The 18,234-nt window shown below is 41.4% G+C and overlaps 2 protein-coding genes across 3 annotated transcripts; both read right to left on the bottom strand.

Annotated features, from left to right (window-relative positions):
- SLC46A3 (solute carrier family 46 member 3) lies at positions 1–12,792 on the bottom strand. 2 transcript variants are annotated; one of them, XM_053456387.1, is made up of 6 exons: positions 12,741–12,792; positions 10,810–11,045; positions 6,501–7,368; positions 3,481–3,564; positions 1,041–1,197; positions 1–128 (listed from the first exon to the last, which is right to left on the bottom strand). In XM_053456387.1, exons 2-6 carry the CDS (start codon positions 10,999–11,001, stop codon positions 47–49), a joined length of 1,383 nt encoding a protein of 460 aa, XP_053312362.1. In that variant the 5' UTR covers positions 11,002–11,045; positions 12,741–12,792; the 3' UTR covers positions 1–46. The 2 variants fall into 2 exon arrangements, with proteins under 2 accessions (XP_053312362.1, XP_053312361.1); XM_053456386.1 differs by lacking the exon at positions 12,741–12,792 and adding an exon at positions 11,926–12,017.
- Positions 12,793–16,926: 4,134 nt separating this feature from the next.
- LOC128473844 (cyclin-dependent kinase 5 activator 1-like) lies at positions 16,927–17,580 on the bottom strand. The gene has a single exon (XM_053456070.1). The coding sequence runs from the start codon at positions 17,578–17,580 to the stop codon at positions 16,927–16,929; it is 654 nt and encodes a 217-aa protein (XP_053312045.1).
- Between the last annotated feature and the right edge of the window lie 654 nt (positions 17,581–18,234).

Genomic DNA, 18,234 nt, shown 5'->3' with positions numbered 1-18,234 from the left:
TAAACATTTTGCTCTTCCATTGTCCGCCGGGCATTTACGATGTTGATCAAGATTCTTCTTCGGTACTTACTTCTTCGTTAACGATAAGAGTGTGATCTCTTTCTTGATAACCAATGCATACCAAGAACCTGAAATTTTTTAAAAAAAGGAGAATACGTGACCCTGGGCTCTACTGACGCATAACAGCTCTCATTCTGCTGTTTTACATAATATAATACAAAACTTAGAATTAAGCAACATAACAAGCCAATGCAATATAAATGAAAAATAAATGAAATGAAAACTGTATACAGTTTATTAGCCAGTGTACTTATAGGGTTAACTCATCTGACTATCCAGAGCCCTGACTTTTTGGAAGGCGAGTGGCCGTGCAGTAACTATTCACTATGTTTTGAGTAATATCAAGTACTTGCAAGCTGATACTATATATATTGATATTATATAGCTGTACTATATTACATAGTGGTGTTCAATACCTTGTGTGCAGCAAGTAATATGCACTGTCTTTTGATGGAAAGTATATAATAGATATATATCTAAGGGGGCTAATCTTTTCTTTCTCCGGCAATGTTCTCTGTGTCGTGGGCATACCCAGGAACTGCCTAGGGTAGATTCCCCAGCGCTCTCTAACTTGGTGAGGACTGCCTTCATACAGCGGCGAGGCTAGCTGCACATAGGACAGGGTTAGCCCTAGAAAGCCTTTAGTGGGGAGGGTGGCATGGCATAGACCACTCTCCAGCATGAGACCTGGGGAAGCAGGGCTCCCCGGGGAGACCCTAGGTCAAACCCACAAAGTCCACAGGTATGGTCATGGGCAATCATTCATGGCAGGTTGCATGACGGTATGGCCATATGCAGTAGGTATTATTCGTATGCCAAAATAAAGACAAGAGCTAAAATCTAAACATTTTCTTTGTAATCTGCAAGCACACCGTACAGATGTTTATGCTCTAAAAATAACACCTTTGTCATATGTTTATAAAATGTTTTATTTTGCCAATGGAGGTCGGCAAGCCAGCCTGGAGCCCAACTCTACTTACCATACAACACCAATTGGAATTAGGCAGAGACCAGCAGATAACAGGAAACTGAACCCTGGGAACCACATAACTGTAGACGCATAGACGCTTTTGAAAGCGGATATCGCGAGGACTCCCGTTATACATTCCAGACAGGCAATGCAGGCAAAGAGTGCTCCTGGTAGACGGGAAATAAAACAGAGGACATCTAAATCATGAACCCAGAAACAGATACCTATGAGAACATCAACTCATGGATAAAAATGTGACTCAACCACTAATTGTGTTTATACAGCGATGTATTTACTCCACCTAGGGCAGTGTTCCCAGCCGTCAGCTCAATGTGACACTGGGGGGCCCTGTCCAGTTTTGGCAGCAAGGGGGCTGCCAATGTCTGGGTCAGGGTATATCACAGTGTAACAGATTCAAATGAGGAACACATATCAGAAACACACCGTATGTGTGAAACAAAAGGACCAGCTATCTTTAGATCTTTTCTCAGAATCTATACAACTATTCCTCCCCATTAAATTACCTCTTCCTTATTGTTAAGTTGCTGATTCATCTGCATTGGTTCAGACAACCTTTCTAAGGAAAGTATGAAGAAATTGGGACGGAAATTGTCCTTCAGAACAGGAAATTCATTAGTTATGCTAGCGCTTTGCCACAGGCCTTGGCTATTAATCCCCTAAATTGAAGACTAAATATCTCCAAAACAGTTAAAATGATTGAAAATCCCCCAAAACAGTTTATGGATTTAGATATGCCAAAAGCTGTGATGGTGGCCTTTCTGATTTAAAAGGATTACGTCACTGTGGACATTAACGGCGAAATTGACCAAAACAGAGAAATGAAAAAGATTAGTTTCTGCCTAAAACCGCTTTCTGGTGAAACTTTGACTGAGCAATTATTTCCTCAGAGGAGATATTTTGAGGCTACTCTTCCCCTTTTCGCTCACGCAACTAATCGCCTTCTTCCCACAGAAACTCTTTTTACTAAAACTGTCCATATAATTCTATTCCAAATGTGTTGCGAAACCATGCGATTCAAACGCCAGCAGAAACAAATCACGGTTAAACAGATGGAAATTAAAAATGTGCTGTCGGCACCTGCACGTATTCACTTAAAATATCTTGCTTCAGTGGAAACTTTGCTAGGTTGACTACAGTATTACTTTCACCGGTTTGAGGCAGGCCAAGGGAGCCCTTTGATGGAAGAAGAAGGCCCTTCAAAGCCTGTGTCATCATGGTGAAGATGGAGACTGAGGGTTTCTGACCTTTCATTTAATTAAAGGTTTCATTAAATGTTATGATTAATGAAAGATTACAAGGGCTGCTGTGGAGATATAGCCCTTCAGCATGATTTCTGGCCCCCTTGTACCCCTCTATGCAAGGAGCTTGGGTGGATGTCTGCTTCCACTCTGAACCGGGCAGAGTCCCCCCGAGTGGTGCTTGGAGCCAGGTGGACCATGTGCTACCTTAAGCAATCACCTGTGAACGGATGTCTTAACCCATGAAGTGCACTCTTACCTTTCCACTTATAACATGCCTCCTAAACACTTGGAAGGTAAGTGTATCACAGTGTTCTATAGCCCTAAAAGCCAAAATAGTATGTACATAGACAGCAGAAAACGTGTTTATGGAATAACACCACCTATCCAAGACAATGAAGTGTTGGGAGTATTTAATGATTCTATCCACTAGGGATCTACCGATTAAAACATACGCATCTACATACGGACCTAGGGACACGTGAATATGCTTCGTTTGTGAACCTTCCAGATGCTTATCTTATCATAGCTTCTTGCAGTAAGTATCTGCAAGCTTATTCACATATGTCCCTGGGTCCGTCTGTAGATGCGTAGATTTCAAATGGCAGGTCCCTAGTGGACAGAAGAATGAAATACTCCCAACGGTTCACACTTGTTATTCGTTATACAGTTTACCGTATATGTTGGCGAAGAGTGGATTTTGAAGTATAATTTGACAACCGGTATTTTTGTGATTACATTTTTGAAATGTTGGGAGATATGCCAGGGCCGGATCTACCACATGGCAAGAGGGGCAGCTGTCCCCGGTACTGCAAGGAAAGGTGTGGGTTTGAGCTGCTCATCACCAATATCCCTGCATTACCTTCTGCTTCCAGAAGTGGATGGGCCACAAGCATGGGGTGAGACCTCCGATCCCGACACCAACAGCCCTAGTTACAGCTGGACTGGTATATCCCTTTGAGCAATGCTGTACAAATCTTTCTGCCTTTCTCATAAGGCTAACCCAAGAATGAATAAGGTCAGAAAACGATCATTTTCTGTATTTTATGTTGCCAAATCGTGTAATCAGGGTGTCTAATGGCAGCCCGGTCTCCCCTCAGCAACTGGGTCATATATTTTATAATACCTACAGTATTACTGGGATGACGAACACACTAATAATAAAAAGGTAAAAAAATACCCTTTGCTCACCTTGTTCATCTTCTAAAACTACTTTGGACATCATAGAGCGCAGAACGGGAAGCGGCATAGCAGCAAAAAGAATCGGAATTCTCACTGGAAAAAAACAAGAAATCCTTGTTAACAATAAATTAAACATGAAAAGACATATCGGAAGATAAGAGGAATGTGTGTTAAAAGATTAAAAGGTGGTCTTATCACCATAGCAACCAGGAGACTGTTCTTGCCAACTGGACCATTGCACCAAAATATATATATATATTTTTAATATAACCCCAATGTACTTTCTCCTGGGATACCCTCTATCATTTCATATAACTAAAAATTGAGAGAATTTCATTTTGGGGGCATATATTTGGGTTTATAAAATATAATTATTTAAATATTGCATTGTGCTACATAAACAGCTATGAACGATTCACAAAGACCTACCTCTAACCGCAACCTTACAGCCATTCCAAGCACCGGCAGGTATGTACTAAGAATCAGCATATATGGGATTTTCCAAGCCCCGCCCCTCCTGCGCCTTCTATAAGGAAATGGGTGGAGAGAGCGTGACGCCAAAGCCACTCCCCCACCTGATCAAAACCCATCCCGGAGACTAATTAACGATGGGTTAACTAGCTGTGATTTCTGAAGCCTCGGGGTAAATCCCAGACAGTTCCCAGGTATGATAACCATCCTGTCGAGGCAGGGATTGCGCTCGTCTTTCTTTATATCCGTGTATTTTTGATAAGAGATTAGATACGGTTTGTTATATATTTACAGTCCAACATAACAACTTTTATATAGAGAAACTTTTCTTCAAAAGGTCAGAGAACATTCTTTTACCAAACACCATAGGAGAAGGGCTATGTGTGGCTATAGCGGGGATAAAGGTATTCCTACAGATATCCCATAATATGATTCATGCATATATTTTCTCACTTTGGATTTATGTATCATTGTTTTGTTTCTAGACCTTGTATCTTTATTTACTATGTCAGTAAGATAGTAAATACCAGTATATGCTGACTGACTGATAAGATATGTTTCTGTGATATGAAACATTGTTTAGTTAAGCAAAAACTTGCTCTTTGTCATATTACATTCCTATGCTAACCATGATGAACAGAACCCAAAATGGACCTTCTTAAAGAAAAAAGCAAATCCTTATTTAATGGTGGTGATTCACTTACTCTGATGAATTTAATACTTTAGCTAAAAGCGTCACTAGAAACATTATTCCTAGTACTGGTGAAGCCCAAAACTTCTGTAATAATGTAAAACTTTGATATCGTTTTAATAATTTCAAAAGGAAATAATAAAATAATATCTTAATGTTTATTTACTTAATATACTTGAGTATGATTAATGTTTTTTTAAAAAAATAAACTTTTACATCAAAATAAGTTCATAACCTCAATTTGACAAATACAAACATTATATATATAATATCTACCTGTTTGACACATGAAATCGGTAGTGATTGTGTCAGTTAACCTTTTCACAATCATATAGACCCTGACTAATCCGAAGACTGTGCAAAGTTCTCTTTATATGATGTTTCGGTTTAGCTAGCTTGGAAACCTGTATATTTAGCACATTATCTGCTGAAAATGCAAAATATTAAACTTTGCACACAGCTGCAGCCAACTGGACATAAGAATCCAGGTTAACTTTAACTTAATAAATAATCATTTGTTGAACATAGTCAATAGCGATTTACAAAATCTAGTCTGCCCATTTTTCCTGATGTAGAGACTAAAATCTTAGATTCAGGATAGCCATATGCCTATCCAATGCATGTTTAATTCCCTCACTGTATTAACCTCCACCACTTCTGATGGGAGGCTACTCCAGTTATCTACTACCTGCTTTCTAAATGAAACCACCTATCCATCATATTACATTTGGAGGGGAGCAGGGGCAATGACGACTCAGACAAGCTGTTTGCGGGCAAAGATGCCACAGCTAAGCTGTTTCACGGCACTAACAAGCTGGGAGGCAAAAATGGCACCGGCAGGCTATTTGGGGGTTATGATACGCTGCTTGGGGCAGAGGTGGCACTCACAAGCTGTTTAGGGGCAAAGGTGCCATTTTGGGGGGTAAACATGGCCCTGTGGTGGAATTGCGGGGCAACTTTCGCCCGGGCCCTGTAGTTTCTGGTTACTCCCCTGTGACAGTTGTTTTCATTGCCCAACCTGCACAAACAGACCTATTGTTATTTTTACCTTTTATTGATTAAGTGCCAACAAATTACGCAGCATTACTTCCTCTTTCCTTGATGAGAAGAACGGAATAAACAAGAAACTACCCTGATGTGAAAAAGTTCTAAAATAACTAAAGATAATGATCCAAATGAATACTGCAGCTTTCATAAAATATCACCTCTGTAGTGTTTTGCCATTTAGTATCACTAAGTTGTTGTTTTTTTTTTTTAATTATTAAAACCCCCTTTTGCAGAGGGTAATACTTTAATATTTAACACACCGCTTTTAAATTGTGCTATCCTGCGCTCATTTTATCTCATGGAAACCCTACATGGCATTTTCCAAGTGGCTAACATTTATATTTAAGATAAATACTATACTGTACAGTAGAGGACTGCATTGGGAGGCGGGTACCGCTGAACCCGCCAAAAAACTTGCGGGCGCAGGCAGTCTTGCTGGGGCTGCGGGCGGTCAGGCACTGTACCTGCGGGTCCCGGTAATCCCGCGCAGTCCCAGAAGGCTGCCTTCTCGCTGCTCCATTAAAGAGTCTCCTATCTTGCTCCGCCCAGGAACAAGGCCGGAGTCACGTGATGTGACATCACTTCCTGTGACTCCACCTTGTTCCTGGGCGGAGAAAGAGAAGAGACGCTGTGAGGGAACAACTCGAGGGCAGCCTTGTGGGACTGCGCGGGAAATCAGGTAAGGAGGCGAGCGTGAGTGGCGGGATTGGTCACAAATGTGGCGGGAGCGGAACACCCACATTGTGGGAGCAGGATTAAAAAGGCAGTCCCGCGCAGAGCTCTACTGTACAGCTCTTTCCAATGCTGAGTTGTACCTTACCTAGCATCATGACGACTGTGGTCCTGGCGAAAGCTGCTAGGGTTATTCCTATCATCCCAGACAGCACTCCAATGAAGACAATGTATGGATCTTTTAGGCATCGGGAGAACAGATAAATCCCCAGGAAACTGGTCACAAAGCAAAAGGTGGAGAGGGCCGAACCCCATCCAATGAGAACGGCGTCCCAACAGAGAGGCGTATCCAGCTCATACAGGGTAAAGAGGCCAGTTGCCCCAAAATTGGCAAATAAGTATGAGTTAAACGCAAAAAGCAAGAGACCTAAGGCCACCCGTTTCTTGACAGACGAGTGCTTGAACAGTAAAAACACTCCTAAAAACAGTTCTTTAAACCCTTCTTTACTCAAAACATGTTGCTGGAATTCGGATCTTTTCACGGTTTCTTCCAGGAAAAATATAATGTAGAAAATGACAATGATATAAAGTATAGCTGGGATGGCAAAGGATAGTTCAAAACCTAATTCCTTGATCATATACCCAGACGCGATCCCTGCAATCCCACTCGCCACCCCAAGAATCATATCCACGAAAGCGATGTGCGTGTTTTTGTTGTGAACGTCCTTAGCGATGTCAGCCACGTAGGAAAAGCAGCCTCCCAGAAACGTTGCAAAGCTGCCAAGGAATCCGCTGATCAATGAAGACGCGTATAAAATCTCTAGAGGCAGGGAAAAGAAGGAGGTCGCGAAATACACCAAAACAGACAACAAGCCTCCAACAGAAGGCAAAACGAGGGATGCTTTGCGGCCGTGGCGATCGCCGTAGGACACAAGGATTAAAGACATTACGAGACTCGGAACGAGGCCGCTTAAATCCAGGGTGGAGGTGAAATACGACACTCGCCTCTGGACTTCCTGAAACAAAATAAATTCAAAGCTGTAACAGTCGGAAAACACAAACAAAAATGTTAAGTATGCACATTTTACAATTTGGAGTATTAGAATCAATCATTCAGTCAAATATGCACATTTGGCCATTCTCTTGCTATATGTCACTGCTTCCTTGCAGAAAAATAGTCGCTTATTAAAAAAATGCTTCCGCTAATGAAGAAGCAAAGCGCAAATCATAGGTAGTTCTTATAAATGCATTTAGTGAAAGCAAAAAGCTGTTAAATAGTTCATTCTTATAAAAAGTAAAAAAAAACAAAAAACAACTTCAACTTTGTTGAACTAAAAGAGGCAAAGGTCATAAGAGAGAGCTTCAAAAGGGAGATCGGGAGGCAGTTGCCCTCTGAGTTGCTCTGATCTTGGAAATTTTAGCCACAGTGGGTATAGAAACAGAACGTGAGCGCAGGTAAGAATCATTCTTTCTGCGCATCCACTCTGCCCATGTTTCCCCGATGTAAAGCCTTAATCAGTCCATTGTCTTGTCTTAGAGTCAGGATAGCTTCATGCCTATCCCTCACGTTTACATTCCCTCGCCCTCACATCTAAGCCTCTGATAATAGATTTACGACTTTACTGCTGTACTCTGATACATCACTTTAGGTATGTAAAAGTTTCTATCTTATCTCCTTTCTCTCCTCTAAGCTATACATTGGTCTAGAACTTTTGGCAGGATGAATCATTTGCTCCTTCATCTAGACAGTTATCTTATCTGGGTGCCAAACCTAAGTGAACCTCTGTACCGGTGAGAAGATCTCAAGACTAAGACTTCTTCTAAGTCGGCCATCAAGTGTCTTTATGATCACTGCATGATGGTGATATATAATATCCACCAGTATTCTTTGGACGAGTTTAAAAACCTGGTGTTTGGTTAAAGAAAATTTCAACTAGCTGCTCCTTATATCTCAGGATCTTTATATTTATATGTGCAGCAAATTTTAAACAATAATTACCATGAACACAAAGTGTTGTATATTAAATATATTATATATATATATATATGTTTTTTTATGATAAAGTTTTTTGCATGTTTTAATTTAAAGGATCCACTATGAACCTCCTATATAGCCTATTTGCTTTGCTGAATGTATTCTGGTGTTCATATTATTTATTTTATAAAAAAAAGGTAAAATAAAACATACGTCTGTTTACATATAAAATTCATTCATATTATTTTAAATGCTTCCAAAAATGTTGGGAAAACTGACGATCAAAAAAACTGTACAGTAATCACTAAAGTATAAACAGCTGCCTATACGATAAACAACTTAAACGTGATTCAGCAGATTTTACCTTATCTCTTATAACACATCTCCGCTTCCATTTCCTGTTTGCGCATATATATAATATATATACACACACACACACACACACACACACACAATCACTAATCTCTAACTGGTGGCACATATTTTATTTTTACTTAAAACTGGAATAGGTTGAATTATGCACTTAATGTCTTTAGCATAATCACTCGGTTGCAGATAGGTTAAAATCTAGAGTTAAAACTATAGTAAAATCTTGGTATACATTTATGTAGAATGTTTAACGAACTGATAACTTTTACAGAATAGCATGCTCTTTAAAGTTCTTTATCCTCAAGAATCACGTGCAAATCATGGTTCATAAGAATACATTAGCACGTTTTTAAAACATTCTGAAACAAGGATCGGAATAATCCTTCTACATTTTAGAGCGTATGCAAAAATCCAGAATAATACATATTAAAAAATTGGCTGTCCTATTATAAAACAGTCATTTATATATTTCTCCTGTTATTAAGCCCGTATCACATTACTAAGCACTTGAAGTTTGAAAGCTGTTAATTTCCTAGTTTCATACACAGTTTTATCAGAACCCATCAGCGTAACTTTCTACAGCCCAATTCCATCTGGTCGCCATCGGCAGATGATAAGAAAACGTGTATGTCATGTTGTGGTCCACATCACAAGCTTGGGTTTCACATGCTGGCTCTAGTGTGTGGCATTGTATATCACTATATCTTATCACAGTTTGTATATCACTGTTAAAAGAAGATGGCATTGATATGAACAATATTAATTATTCCCCATTAGAGAGCTTACGAACTCTAGAGCCAGGTAACGACTCTAAAATCACAGATGTCCCAAGAATCTGTGTGAGTCTCCTGGTGCACACAAGAATATCCCTAATGCATGCTCTCTCTCAATGCCTCCCTACCTTCTCCAACGACGGTTCCCGTCTTCTTTATTCCACGGCCCGGCTTCTTCTCTTGGCTCTTCTTGTTCTCCTGTCTTCGTTCTCTTCTCCCAGGATCGGCTACATTAACTAGGCCTCCTGGAGCGCTTCCTCAAGAGCCTCCACGCACACCTCTGGCTGTTCCTCTGAGGCGTGCCATGGCTCCACCCTTTCGCAGAAGTACTCCAAGAGGCCAGAGTATTGAAGATGGATTCAGACAGAAATAGAAGCGTTTCTGCACTTCTTTCTCAGAGAATCTGTCGACATTATTCAATAATTGAGGAAGTGCTCCAGGAGGCCTGGTTAACAGAGCTGATAGAGGGAAGAAGTGAACAACGAAAGAAGACAAGAAGAAGAACAAGAAGAGGCAAGAGAAGAAGCTGCAAGGGAGACAGGGACGAGGAAGTGGTCGCCAGAGAAGGTACAGAGACCACAAGTGAGCGTCAGAGAGAGAATGTGGGGAAATTTAAACTCATGCAAACTCGAAAGTAAAAGTCTAATTTGGACTGAAATCCATGCAATTCTAACAATTTGAAACACACAATCAGGAAAACCAAACATACACACTGTTAGATTGTAACTTAGTATTTGTGTTATAAACACTACAACATATGTACAATTTGACACAAATATATGTCTTTCTGGCTTTAGGGAGAGCCCCCAGGCTCCCTGAAGCCCATTTTCCAAATATGAGACCTCTGAAATCAGGGTTGGCATAGTCTCCAGAAGGGCCCCAGACACCTGACGGTATCACTACTATTATTATTTATTGTGTTATATAGCGCCGTCAGATTCAGCAGCGCTGTACAAAGGGTAGATAAAACATAAAAACTAGTCTAGATTAGAACAACTACATACCGTCCGACCACATACCTGCCAACGTTCCAAATGGCCAGATAGGGACACTAGTTTAGGGGTTATGTTAGATAAGGGGCAAGAGGGCAGAACTTTACCAGGACATTTTATACATATTTCTATAACTGAATAAGGCATTTCGAAGTAGACCAGTTAAAAAAGAAGCTACGAGAAATGTAAATAATAGGTCACAGCTACTGTGTGGTCTTCATAGACCAGCCATGCTCCAGATCTCCAGTGTCTAAACCTATTGATGGCCAAGTACAAAAAATTCTAGGCATTTATGCATGTAGAAAAATAATGTGAAACCAAAATCCTCCATCCTCAACGTTTCCTTACCTTTTGATGTATGAAGGAGGGGCTGCTCTGGTTTGTTTCGCACTGGGAGACATTGTCGCTGTATGGGACACTGGAGTTGAATTCCTCCTTCCACAGTCTCTGATATATATACAGCTGCGATATCGGATATATTACAAAGCTCGCAAAACAGTAGAGCGCAACTACAGGCTCAACCACCCGGAACTGCTTCATAACGCTGGGGATAGGGAAACCCTCACGGAAGCATCACTTTACTCCTAAAAACATAAGGAACAGATTCAGGTGGAACGTCTACTTCTATTAGGTCGTATTTCGTAATATTGTACCTTTACCGAGACCTCTTCATATTGTCGGTGGCAACGATGCACGGGAGACAGAATGCAAAAAGACAAACATACAGAGACAGGTCAAAACTATGAATTCATGGATTTAAATACATAACGAGTCCTAAAAAAAATAAAATTATTTGAAGTGTTAGAGCAAGAGGTCATAATCTAAAACCAGAGGGTTAGTGACTCAGATGTAGCGTAACGAAGATTTACTTTACGGAGGGTGGTAGATAAGTGGAACAGCCCTCCAACAGAAGTAGTAAAGATGTTTGAGAATGTATGGCATAGGCAAAAGGCCATCCTGAATCTAAGACAAGAACAAGGATTAATTAAGGCCTGAGTCTTAAGAGGAGATTGTTAAGTATATCGAATCGGTAGGGGGTGTGTATATGGTCAGTGGCATTTTCTGGTCTAAGCCAACTAGGTGTAGGATGGGGTAGCAGCCCCTCTTCTAATAATCTCCACTGCAAGTGAAGAAACTCCGTCAATGCACTAATAAGTCCCGTACATTGCTTTAGGTCGCAACATCTCTGGGCCATATTTATCCATGCAAAGTTTTTTGGTGAATAAATATTGTTAGTTACACACAGCTCTCCCCCGACTCTCAAACAGAAAACTATTGGGTCGTGGCAGAATTGAATCACTAAGTAAAGTAAATAGTCACAGGAGTATCATTAAGGTAAACAGGTTTTTAGGTATTTCAATGCCAACGTGACTCAGCCGGGAAGTTACCGAACACAAAGCGTCACGCAGATACATGTGATTAAAAAACAAAAACAGGGGTGGCTGTTCACTAAAAAAAAATTACCAAGTGGCCAGCTGGACCCAACCAGGAAAGTAAGACATGGGGCTGTGTCTCAGCACGCGGCGCACCGTTGTGATTTAAGTTACAAGCCTTGCTTTAACCAGGTCAGAGAGGCTGGTAACAGCGCCAGGGCCAGGGTATTAAGGCGCACCGGGTGCTTCCCTCCACCCTATTAAAAACAGGAAAGGAAGTCAAGTTGTGGCTCTTGTAGCCATCTGTGCACTACAGGGGAGAAATGTGGGACCAAATTTAAACCCCATTACTGTGCTTACCTCTACCACCTCTGCCGGAAGGTTGTTCCACTTATCTACCACCTTCTCTTTAAAGTAAAACGGTTTCTTGGCTGCTCTAATTTGGCAAAACGCTATCGCAGATCATGCATAAGATCCATTTTAAAAACACAGCTGTGTCCCAGGATAATAAACATATAGGTGATTTCCCCAGACTTTTACAGCAGGTAATGAACCCACAGGTCACATAACATCAAACCGAAACTGTACAGCTTGGGCAGGAACACCTACAAATAACTATTAATAATTTACTTCTGTATCATAATGCATCACACAAAGAGATCAAAACAACACATCCCAATAAGAGATCATATCTGACCCTGAACATGAACATGAACATGAACCTGCCCTGATCTAACCCTAAACGATCTCACAGTCATGTTCCCATCATAACTATATGTAACCTACTGTGTATTAAGGGTTAATCGAGGATACAAAATACCTTCACATTATAAAGCGATACATGTTGGGGATGACACGTGATGATTCTTGTATTAACACAGTTCTGATCACTTGTTACACTCTTACCATATATACTGGATACTACTATATGCTGCTGCGCCTACAAACCAGGTACTGTGCCCATCAGACCCGCCTCCGGTCTCCGGTCTCCGGTCTCCCAGCAGTAACTAAGCGCCTGCCCGGAACATACAGCCGCATTAACCTCCCACCGGGTGACAGCGCAAACAGTTGTTGAGTTGTAAGTCTCCGCCCCGCTCATTGGAGCCTCGGTAACCCAGCCTGCTCAGCCCAGCAGGAGTGTTGCAATCATTGGATAGACCCGCTGTCGGTCTCAGTAACCCCGCCCACCTCGTGTTTCGTGTTAATGTCGTTGGGCTGTGTAGGGAGTGTTCGTAGTAAGGGGGTCACACGCAGCAGTGTGACAGGACTGCCGCCCGGAAGCATGTATGAGAAGACTGTCTTTTTCAATTGAACACATTAAAGATGTCTCTTTCCTGCTTGCTGTCTAAAAGCTGGAGCTAGTCCGTTGGTATCATCTGTAAAGGTGCAAGTGCACGATAGGGGCAACATCTGAATGTGCCCGTTACATAATGATATATATATATATATATATATATATATATATATATATATATATATATATATAAGCAGGGTGTTTATCTCTTCCTCAGGGCAAGAGGGGTAGTAGCCCCAGGTGCCCCAAGGGGCCACCTTGCTCCTTGTAAATAAGCCTCCCAGCAGAAATGGTAAAGGGTAAGCTCAGGGCCCTACTTAACCCTGTAAATCAAATTGTTTTGTTAAATACTCTCGGTTATGTCATGTTTACCCATTGTAAAGCTCTACGGAATATGATGGCGCTATACAAAACAATAAATAATACAGTGAAGGAATTTAAACATGTATGGGGCGTATAAAGCTATGGTGGCTCTACGACAGGACCGAGGACTGATCTGAGGAAAGCAAGCGGCTAGAAGCACCGAATGGTTCTCATCTGCCTCGAAATGGGATGTTTGTTTGTTTCCTTCCGCTTCTGCTGACATAACGTCAGTGGGATCGGACCTCTGACCCCTGACCCCCGAAACCAACAGTTCTGATAACAAGACCGGATTAACCAAGCTTATTGTGCAGACACGATACTAACACCATGGACGTGGCGGCGCGTGAAACCTGTGCATGTTTGTACGTGAGATGTGGGAGATTTCTGTACTATCTTCGTCACGGAACGCTGTTTGGTTGTCGCATGAGAGAAAGATTCATTTCACAATTTTGCTGATTCAGAGTTTGCTGCCTTTTCTTTTTTAACCCCTTTTCAATCCCTTGGTTTTGTGCTTGCCACAAGTGACGTATTCACCAGGGCAGCAGGGGTACAAAGCGCGGAGGAGGGGGGGCAGATCCCCCTTTAATTCCGCCAGGGGCAGTTACAGTTGTGATCTTTGATCTCCCCGACAATCTCAGGTGGCTGGAGAGATGTCCCATACAATCTCTTTGCTGCATCCTAACGTACCTGTTGGCCTGACCTGCTATATTACACGGCACGGGGCATTAATAGGGGTGACCTGATTAAACAAGCACTTCAAGGATTCCATGTAAAAGATTGCAAACATCAAAGTGACCTCGAGGTATTTAGTGCTCTCAATGGGTTTCCAGATCAGCCATTAGAAACGGGGCACTTTCACAATATACTTTATCAAGTGACACTTCAAGTCAAATTCTTCAAACTCCAAGGTGGGGGTTGGGTGAAGCCAAGTTCATTCACCTGAAACCCTTGCCATGGCTGCAGCTCTAGATACACCCTATTAATAAACTGCGGACTCAGGCATACGGAAAGGGAAATCTCGGGCAGACTTGTATAAACTTTGTAATATCGTATGAAAAATTTATATGATTCCAGTGATATAATGCATCCAGGATTGCTTTTTAAGCCAGTGGCATGTTCTGACCTAACTAGCCCAACTAGGCTTAGGGCAACAAGTCTGAGAACAGAGAACCAGATGCCCTCTTGGGTGATCTGGCTCCCTGTAGCGCCACTGATCAATGGGTTGGTTAAAAGTGATGCATTGGTAATACATGAGACTTCTTAAATACCCTTCACCAATTTAACGATGCATTTGAGGGTGGGAAATTGAAACCAGTGCCCCCCAGCTGGCCCAAAATTATTTACAAAGTTGGAGATAGGAACGCAGCAGGGACAAACCCTACATTTGAAAGAACGAATTGGTCATAAAAAATGATACATATGACATCACTGTGGCCCATGACTTCATGTAATGGACTGGGACAAACTGAGAGAGCACTGGTATCGTTTTGTATAATGTGAAAATAACCCATCTTAAAGTATGGATTTAACTGTTTTCAACTTTATTTAAATAAATGACTGAAAACAAAGTGATTTATAACAGAGAAATTACTTTCACAGTAGGTAATAAACATTGCAAAGAAACTTTTAGCACTCCTAAAAAATGTAACAGGGAGATTTAGAGAGGTGGTGTGTGTATGTATATATGTATGTGTAAGTGTATATTGTTAGGGTTGCTGTGTGTGTGTGTGAATGTTAATGTATGGGTTCTATACCAATTCTTTATTTCTCCATCATCTTCATATATCTTAATTTTTATAAATTCATACAATTTAATACAGTGGCATTACTAGAAACTACCCTGGGTCCCCCAACTTCACAAGAAACGTGCCCCACAGTGCCACCTTTATCCCCAAACAGTTGTGAGTAAAACATTTTCCCCAAACAGATTTTTCCCCAAACAGCTTGTATGTGCCAATTTAGCACCCAAACAGCTTGTATGTGCCATGTTTGCCCCCAAATAACTTTTTTGGACCATCTTTGCCCCCAAATAACTTTTTTTTGGACCATCTTTGCCCCCCAAACAGCTTGTTTGTGTCATCTTTGCCCATAAATAGCTTGTCTTTGTCATCTTCACCCCAAAACAGCTTGTTGGTGCCATCTTGCCATTTTTTAAAATGCCCCCCCTCCCCCCAGGACTGCCAGGCCCCTTACAAATGTAATGTTGTACAACCCTGATGGCTGTCCTGCTTTACAGACACAGTATAGGGCTCCTATGAACTCTGGGGTGGAGAATACAAAAGATCATGTTAGAATTTCTGTAACCTGATAGAAATGTATATTGCATCAGGCAGTGAACTTATACAGATTATTATGTTGCAGGATATTATGTTATATCAGGCAAGGAACATATACAAAAAATTATGTTACAGAATATTATATCAGGCAGAGAAGATTTACAGGTAATTATACTACTGTATATTATGTTATATCAGGCAGAAAATATGTACAGATTATTATGTTATAGTATATCATATAATATCACGCAGAGAAGATTTGGAATACATGATTATTGATGATGATCTTCCCACTTGCTGTCCAATCTGCTCCCTGTCTGCGAGATTTCAGCTTCACATGAATGACAGCTTTTAAACATTAACTGTGTCCTTTCTGGACGCCTTTCTAAGGATTTTCTATTTTTGTGTGAAGCTGTATTATGTATATGGATTGGGCCCATTGGGCATCGTTGCTATTGCTGTCTAAATGTTTTTTGTTCTCTTTATTACTGAGCTTCCAGTTTGGGTATTTGCCTGGTGTGTCAGATAACCTTCATGATTTCTCTGTGCTTTATCTATGCATTATGAGGGGCCAGCTCAGCTCTTGTTGCAAGAGAAGCCGGAGAGGGCTGGTTGTTCATCGCACACGGTGAATTTGGAGAGGTGAAGCTCATTGATGGGGCTGATATCTGATAAATTCCATTGGTAATTATGTGACAGTAATGGCTGACAGCGTATACAGTGACAGTGGGTGATAAGATATAAATGGACCGCACTGAGCCCTGAGATGGCGTGACATGTACATGAAATATTTGCAATTATTATGCGAGTTTCAAATTAATCCGCAAAGTACGTTACAATACAATGAAATATGGGATGTGTTGGAAAGTGAAACACACAGGTTAATGTGTTCAATCACCTATGGAAACTTCCATCTGAAGAAGAGACCTCCGAGGTCCTGGAAGCTCATGTCTCTCTGTAGCTTTATCTAGTTAGGCTTAAAAAACACATCTTCAACCAAAGATTCCATTTTCCCATTTCAGCTATTAACAGAAATGACTCCTTTTTGGGGTTTTTATATATTTTTTAATCTATAAGTAACTCTATAAGTAAAGTAATGCTGTATCCAGCATTATAAATAACAGAGGAGATGTCATTTCCTCATCAGTCCGGTCTGTCTTTAGCTCCTCTCCCAGTCGCCTTCAGCCTTCAGATCCGCGAAGGTCTCAGCGAAGTATGCTGGGTCGTTGTAGATGCGCAGCATTTCTCCACTCATTGTTATGGCGACAGCCAGGCATCTATTCCAAAAAGCCTCCTTCACGCTGCCTGCAATGAAGAGCCCGAAGGGGTATGATGTCCTCGCACCCGTGTAAGAATAGGACACGTACAGGCAGGCCATGAGAGCTGCCTTTAACTCCTGCTTGCTGACCAGACAGCTGGAGATGGCCTCTCTACACACCAAGTAAAGAAAGGTGACGGTAGCTGGTGTTAGGAATGGCTCTGCCTGCCATCCTTGGAGGTAGAGGGCTCTGTCCACATTAACAATCCAGCGCACAGGGTCCATGGGACTGAGAGATGGTATCATAGGACACCTGCCGCAGATAAATCTACCAAACCAATGCAGCACCTTGATGGTATCAAGCGGCTCCAGGTCCCGTTGTGATGGTAAATTGTTGGGATCGGGCACGGTGTTCTGGCCGCTGCTGGTCGGTTCGTTGTCTTCTGGCTGCTTGTTCAAAACCCGAGCCAGAAACCTCTTCAAGGGCGGGTCTGATGTGCTGACCGAAGAGCGCCTCTTGAGCGATTTCCCTGTCTTTTTCTCCTGAGAAGCCATGTAGTATTTGGCAACAAGAACAAGACGTTTCAACTGCTAACAGCTGAGAGTTATGCCTGAGATGCACCGGTGAGCTTGTTTTTGAGAGTCACAGAACACTGTGGAGAGTCTAAGCCATTGTTCTACCTCATTACCATGACATCATCATTCTATCAGTCTTTATGATCTATGGTGAGAGGACATCATGAACACCAGGGACTTCAACTCCTATAGCTATATTTAATAAATAAAGTTAATTTACTTGAATCCAATGTTATATAAACACCACAGAGCTGCTGTCCCACTTACTCTGCTTAACTGAACACATTTCTAACTAAATGCAGCATTAGAAACACCATTCCTAGTCCTGCTAGATGACCAAACCAGTCTTTAATCAAGTACAATTTTGCCTTGTTTATATTGTTTTCTGGGAACACATAATTGCCATGTGACACAAGAGCATGTAAAGATAGGATGTTCCCATAGCAGCTGGAAATAAGTTTTTGTTTTGTTTTTATGTGATTAAATTGTTTTATGTGATATATATACATAAATATAAAGGACATGGCCAGGGCCACGCATATAATTAGATTGCCGACCTCCAGACCGACCCCAGAGGTTGCAGCATACTGAAAACATCTCCTGGTATCGCAGTAGGCTATTCTGGCCCTGTCC

The sequence above is a fragment of the Spea bombifrons genome, chromosome 2, assembly GCF_027358695.1.
Source record: "Spea bombifrons isolate aSpeBom1 chromosome 2, aSpeBom1.2.pri, whole genome shotgun sequence".
Classification (NCBI taxonomy): Eukaryota; Metazoa; Chordata; class Amphibia; order Anura; family Pelobatidae; genus Spea; species Spea bombifrons.
The sequence above is the reverse complement of the archived record's forward strand: the minus strand, read 5'-3'. Positions and strand labels throughout refer to the sequence as shown.

Excerpts from the sequence above, each read along its gene's own strand:
- SLC46A3 (XM_053456387.1), bottom strand. The coding sequence starts at position 11,001 with ATGAAGCAGTTCCGGGTGGTTGAGCCTGTAGTTGCGCTCTACTGTTTT. Across the intron at positions 7,369-10,809 it reads CCTCCTTCATACATCAAAAG|GAAGTCCAGAGGCGAGTGTC; the intron begins GTAAGGAAACGT and ends ATTTTGTTTCAG. Across the intron at positions 1,198-3,480 it reads AGTTTTAGAAGATGAACAAG|GAGCACTCTTTGCCTGCATT; the intron begins GTGAGCAAAGGG and ends CCCGTCTACCAG.
- LOC128473844 (XM_053456070.1), bottom strand. The coding sequence starts at position 17,580 with ATGGCTTCTCAGGAGAAAAAGACAGGGAAATCGCTCAAGAGGCGCTCT.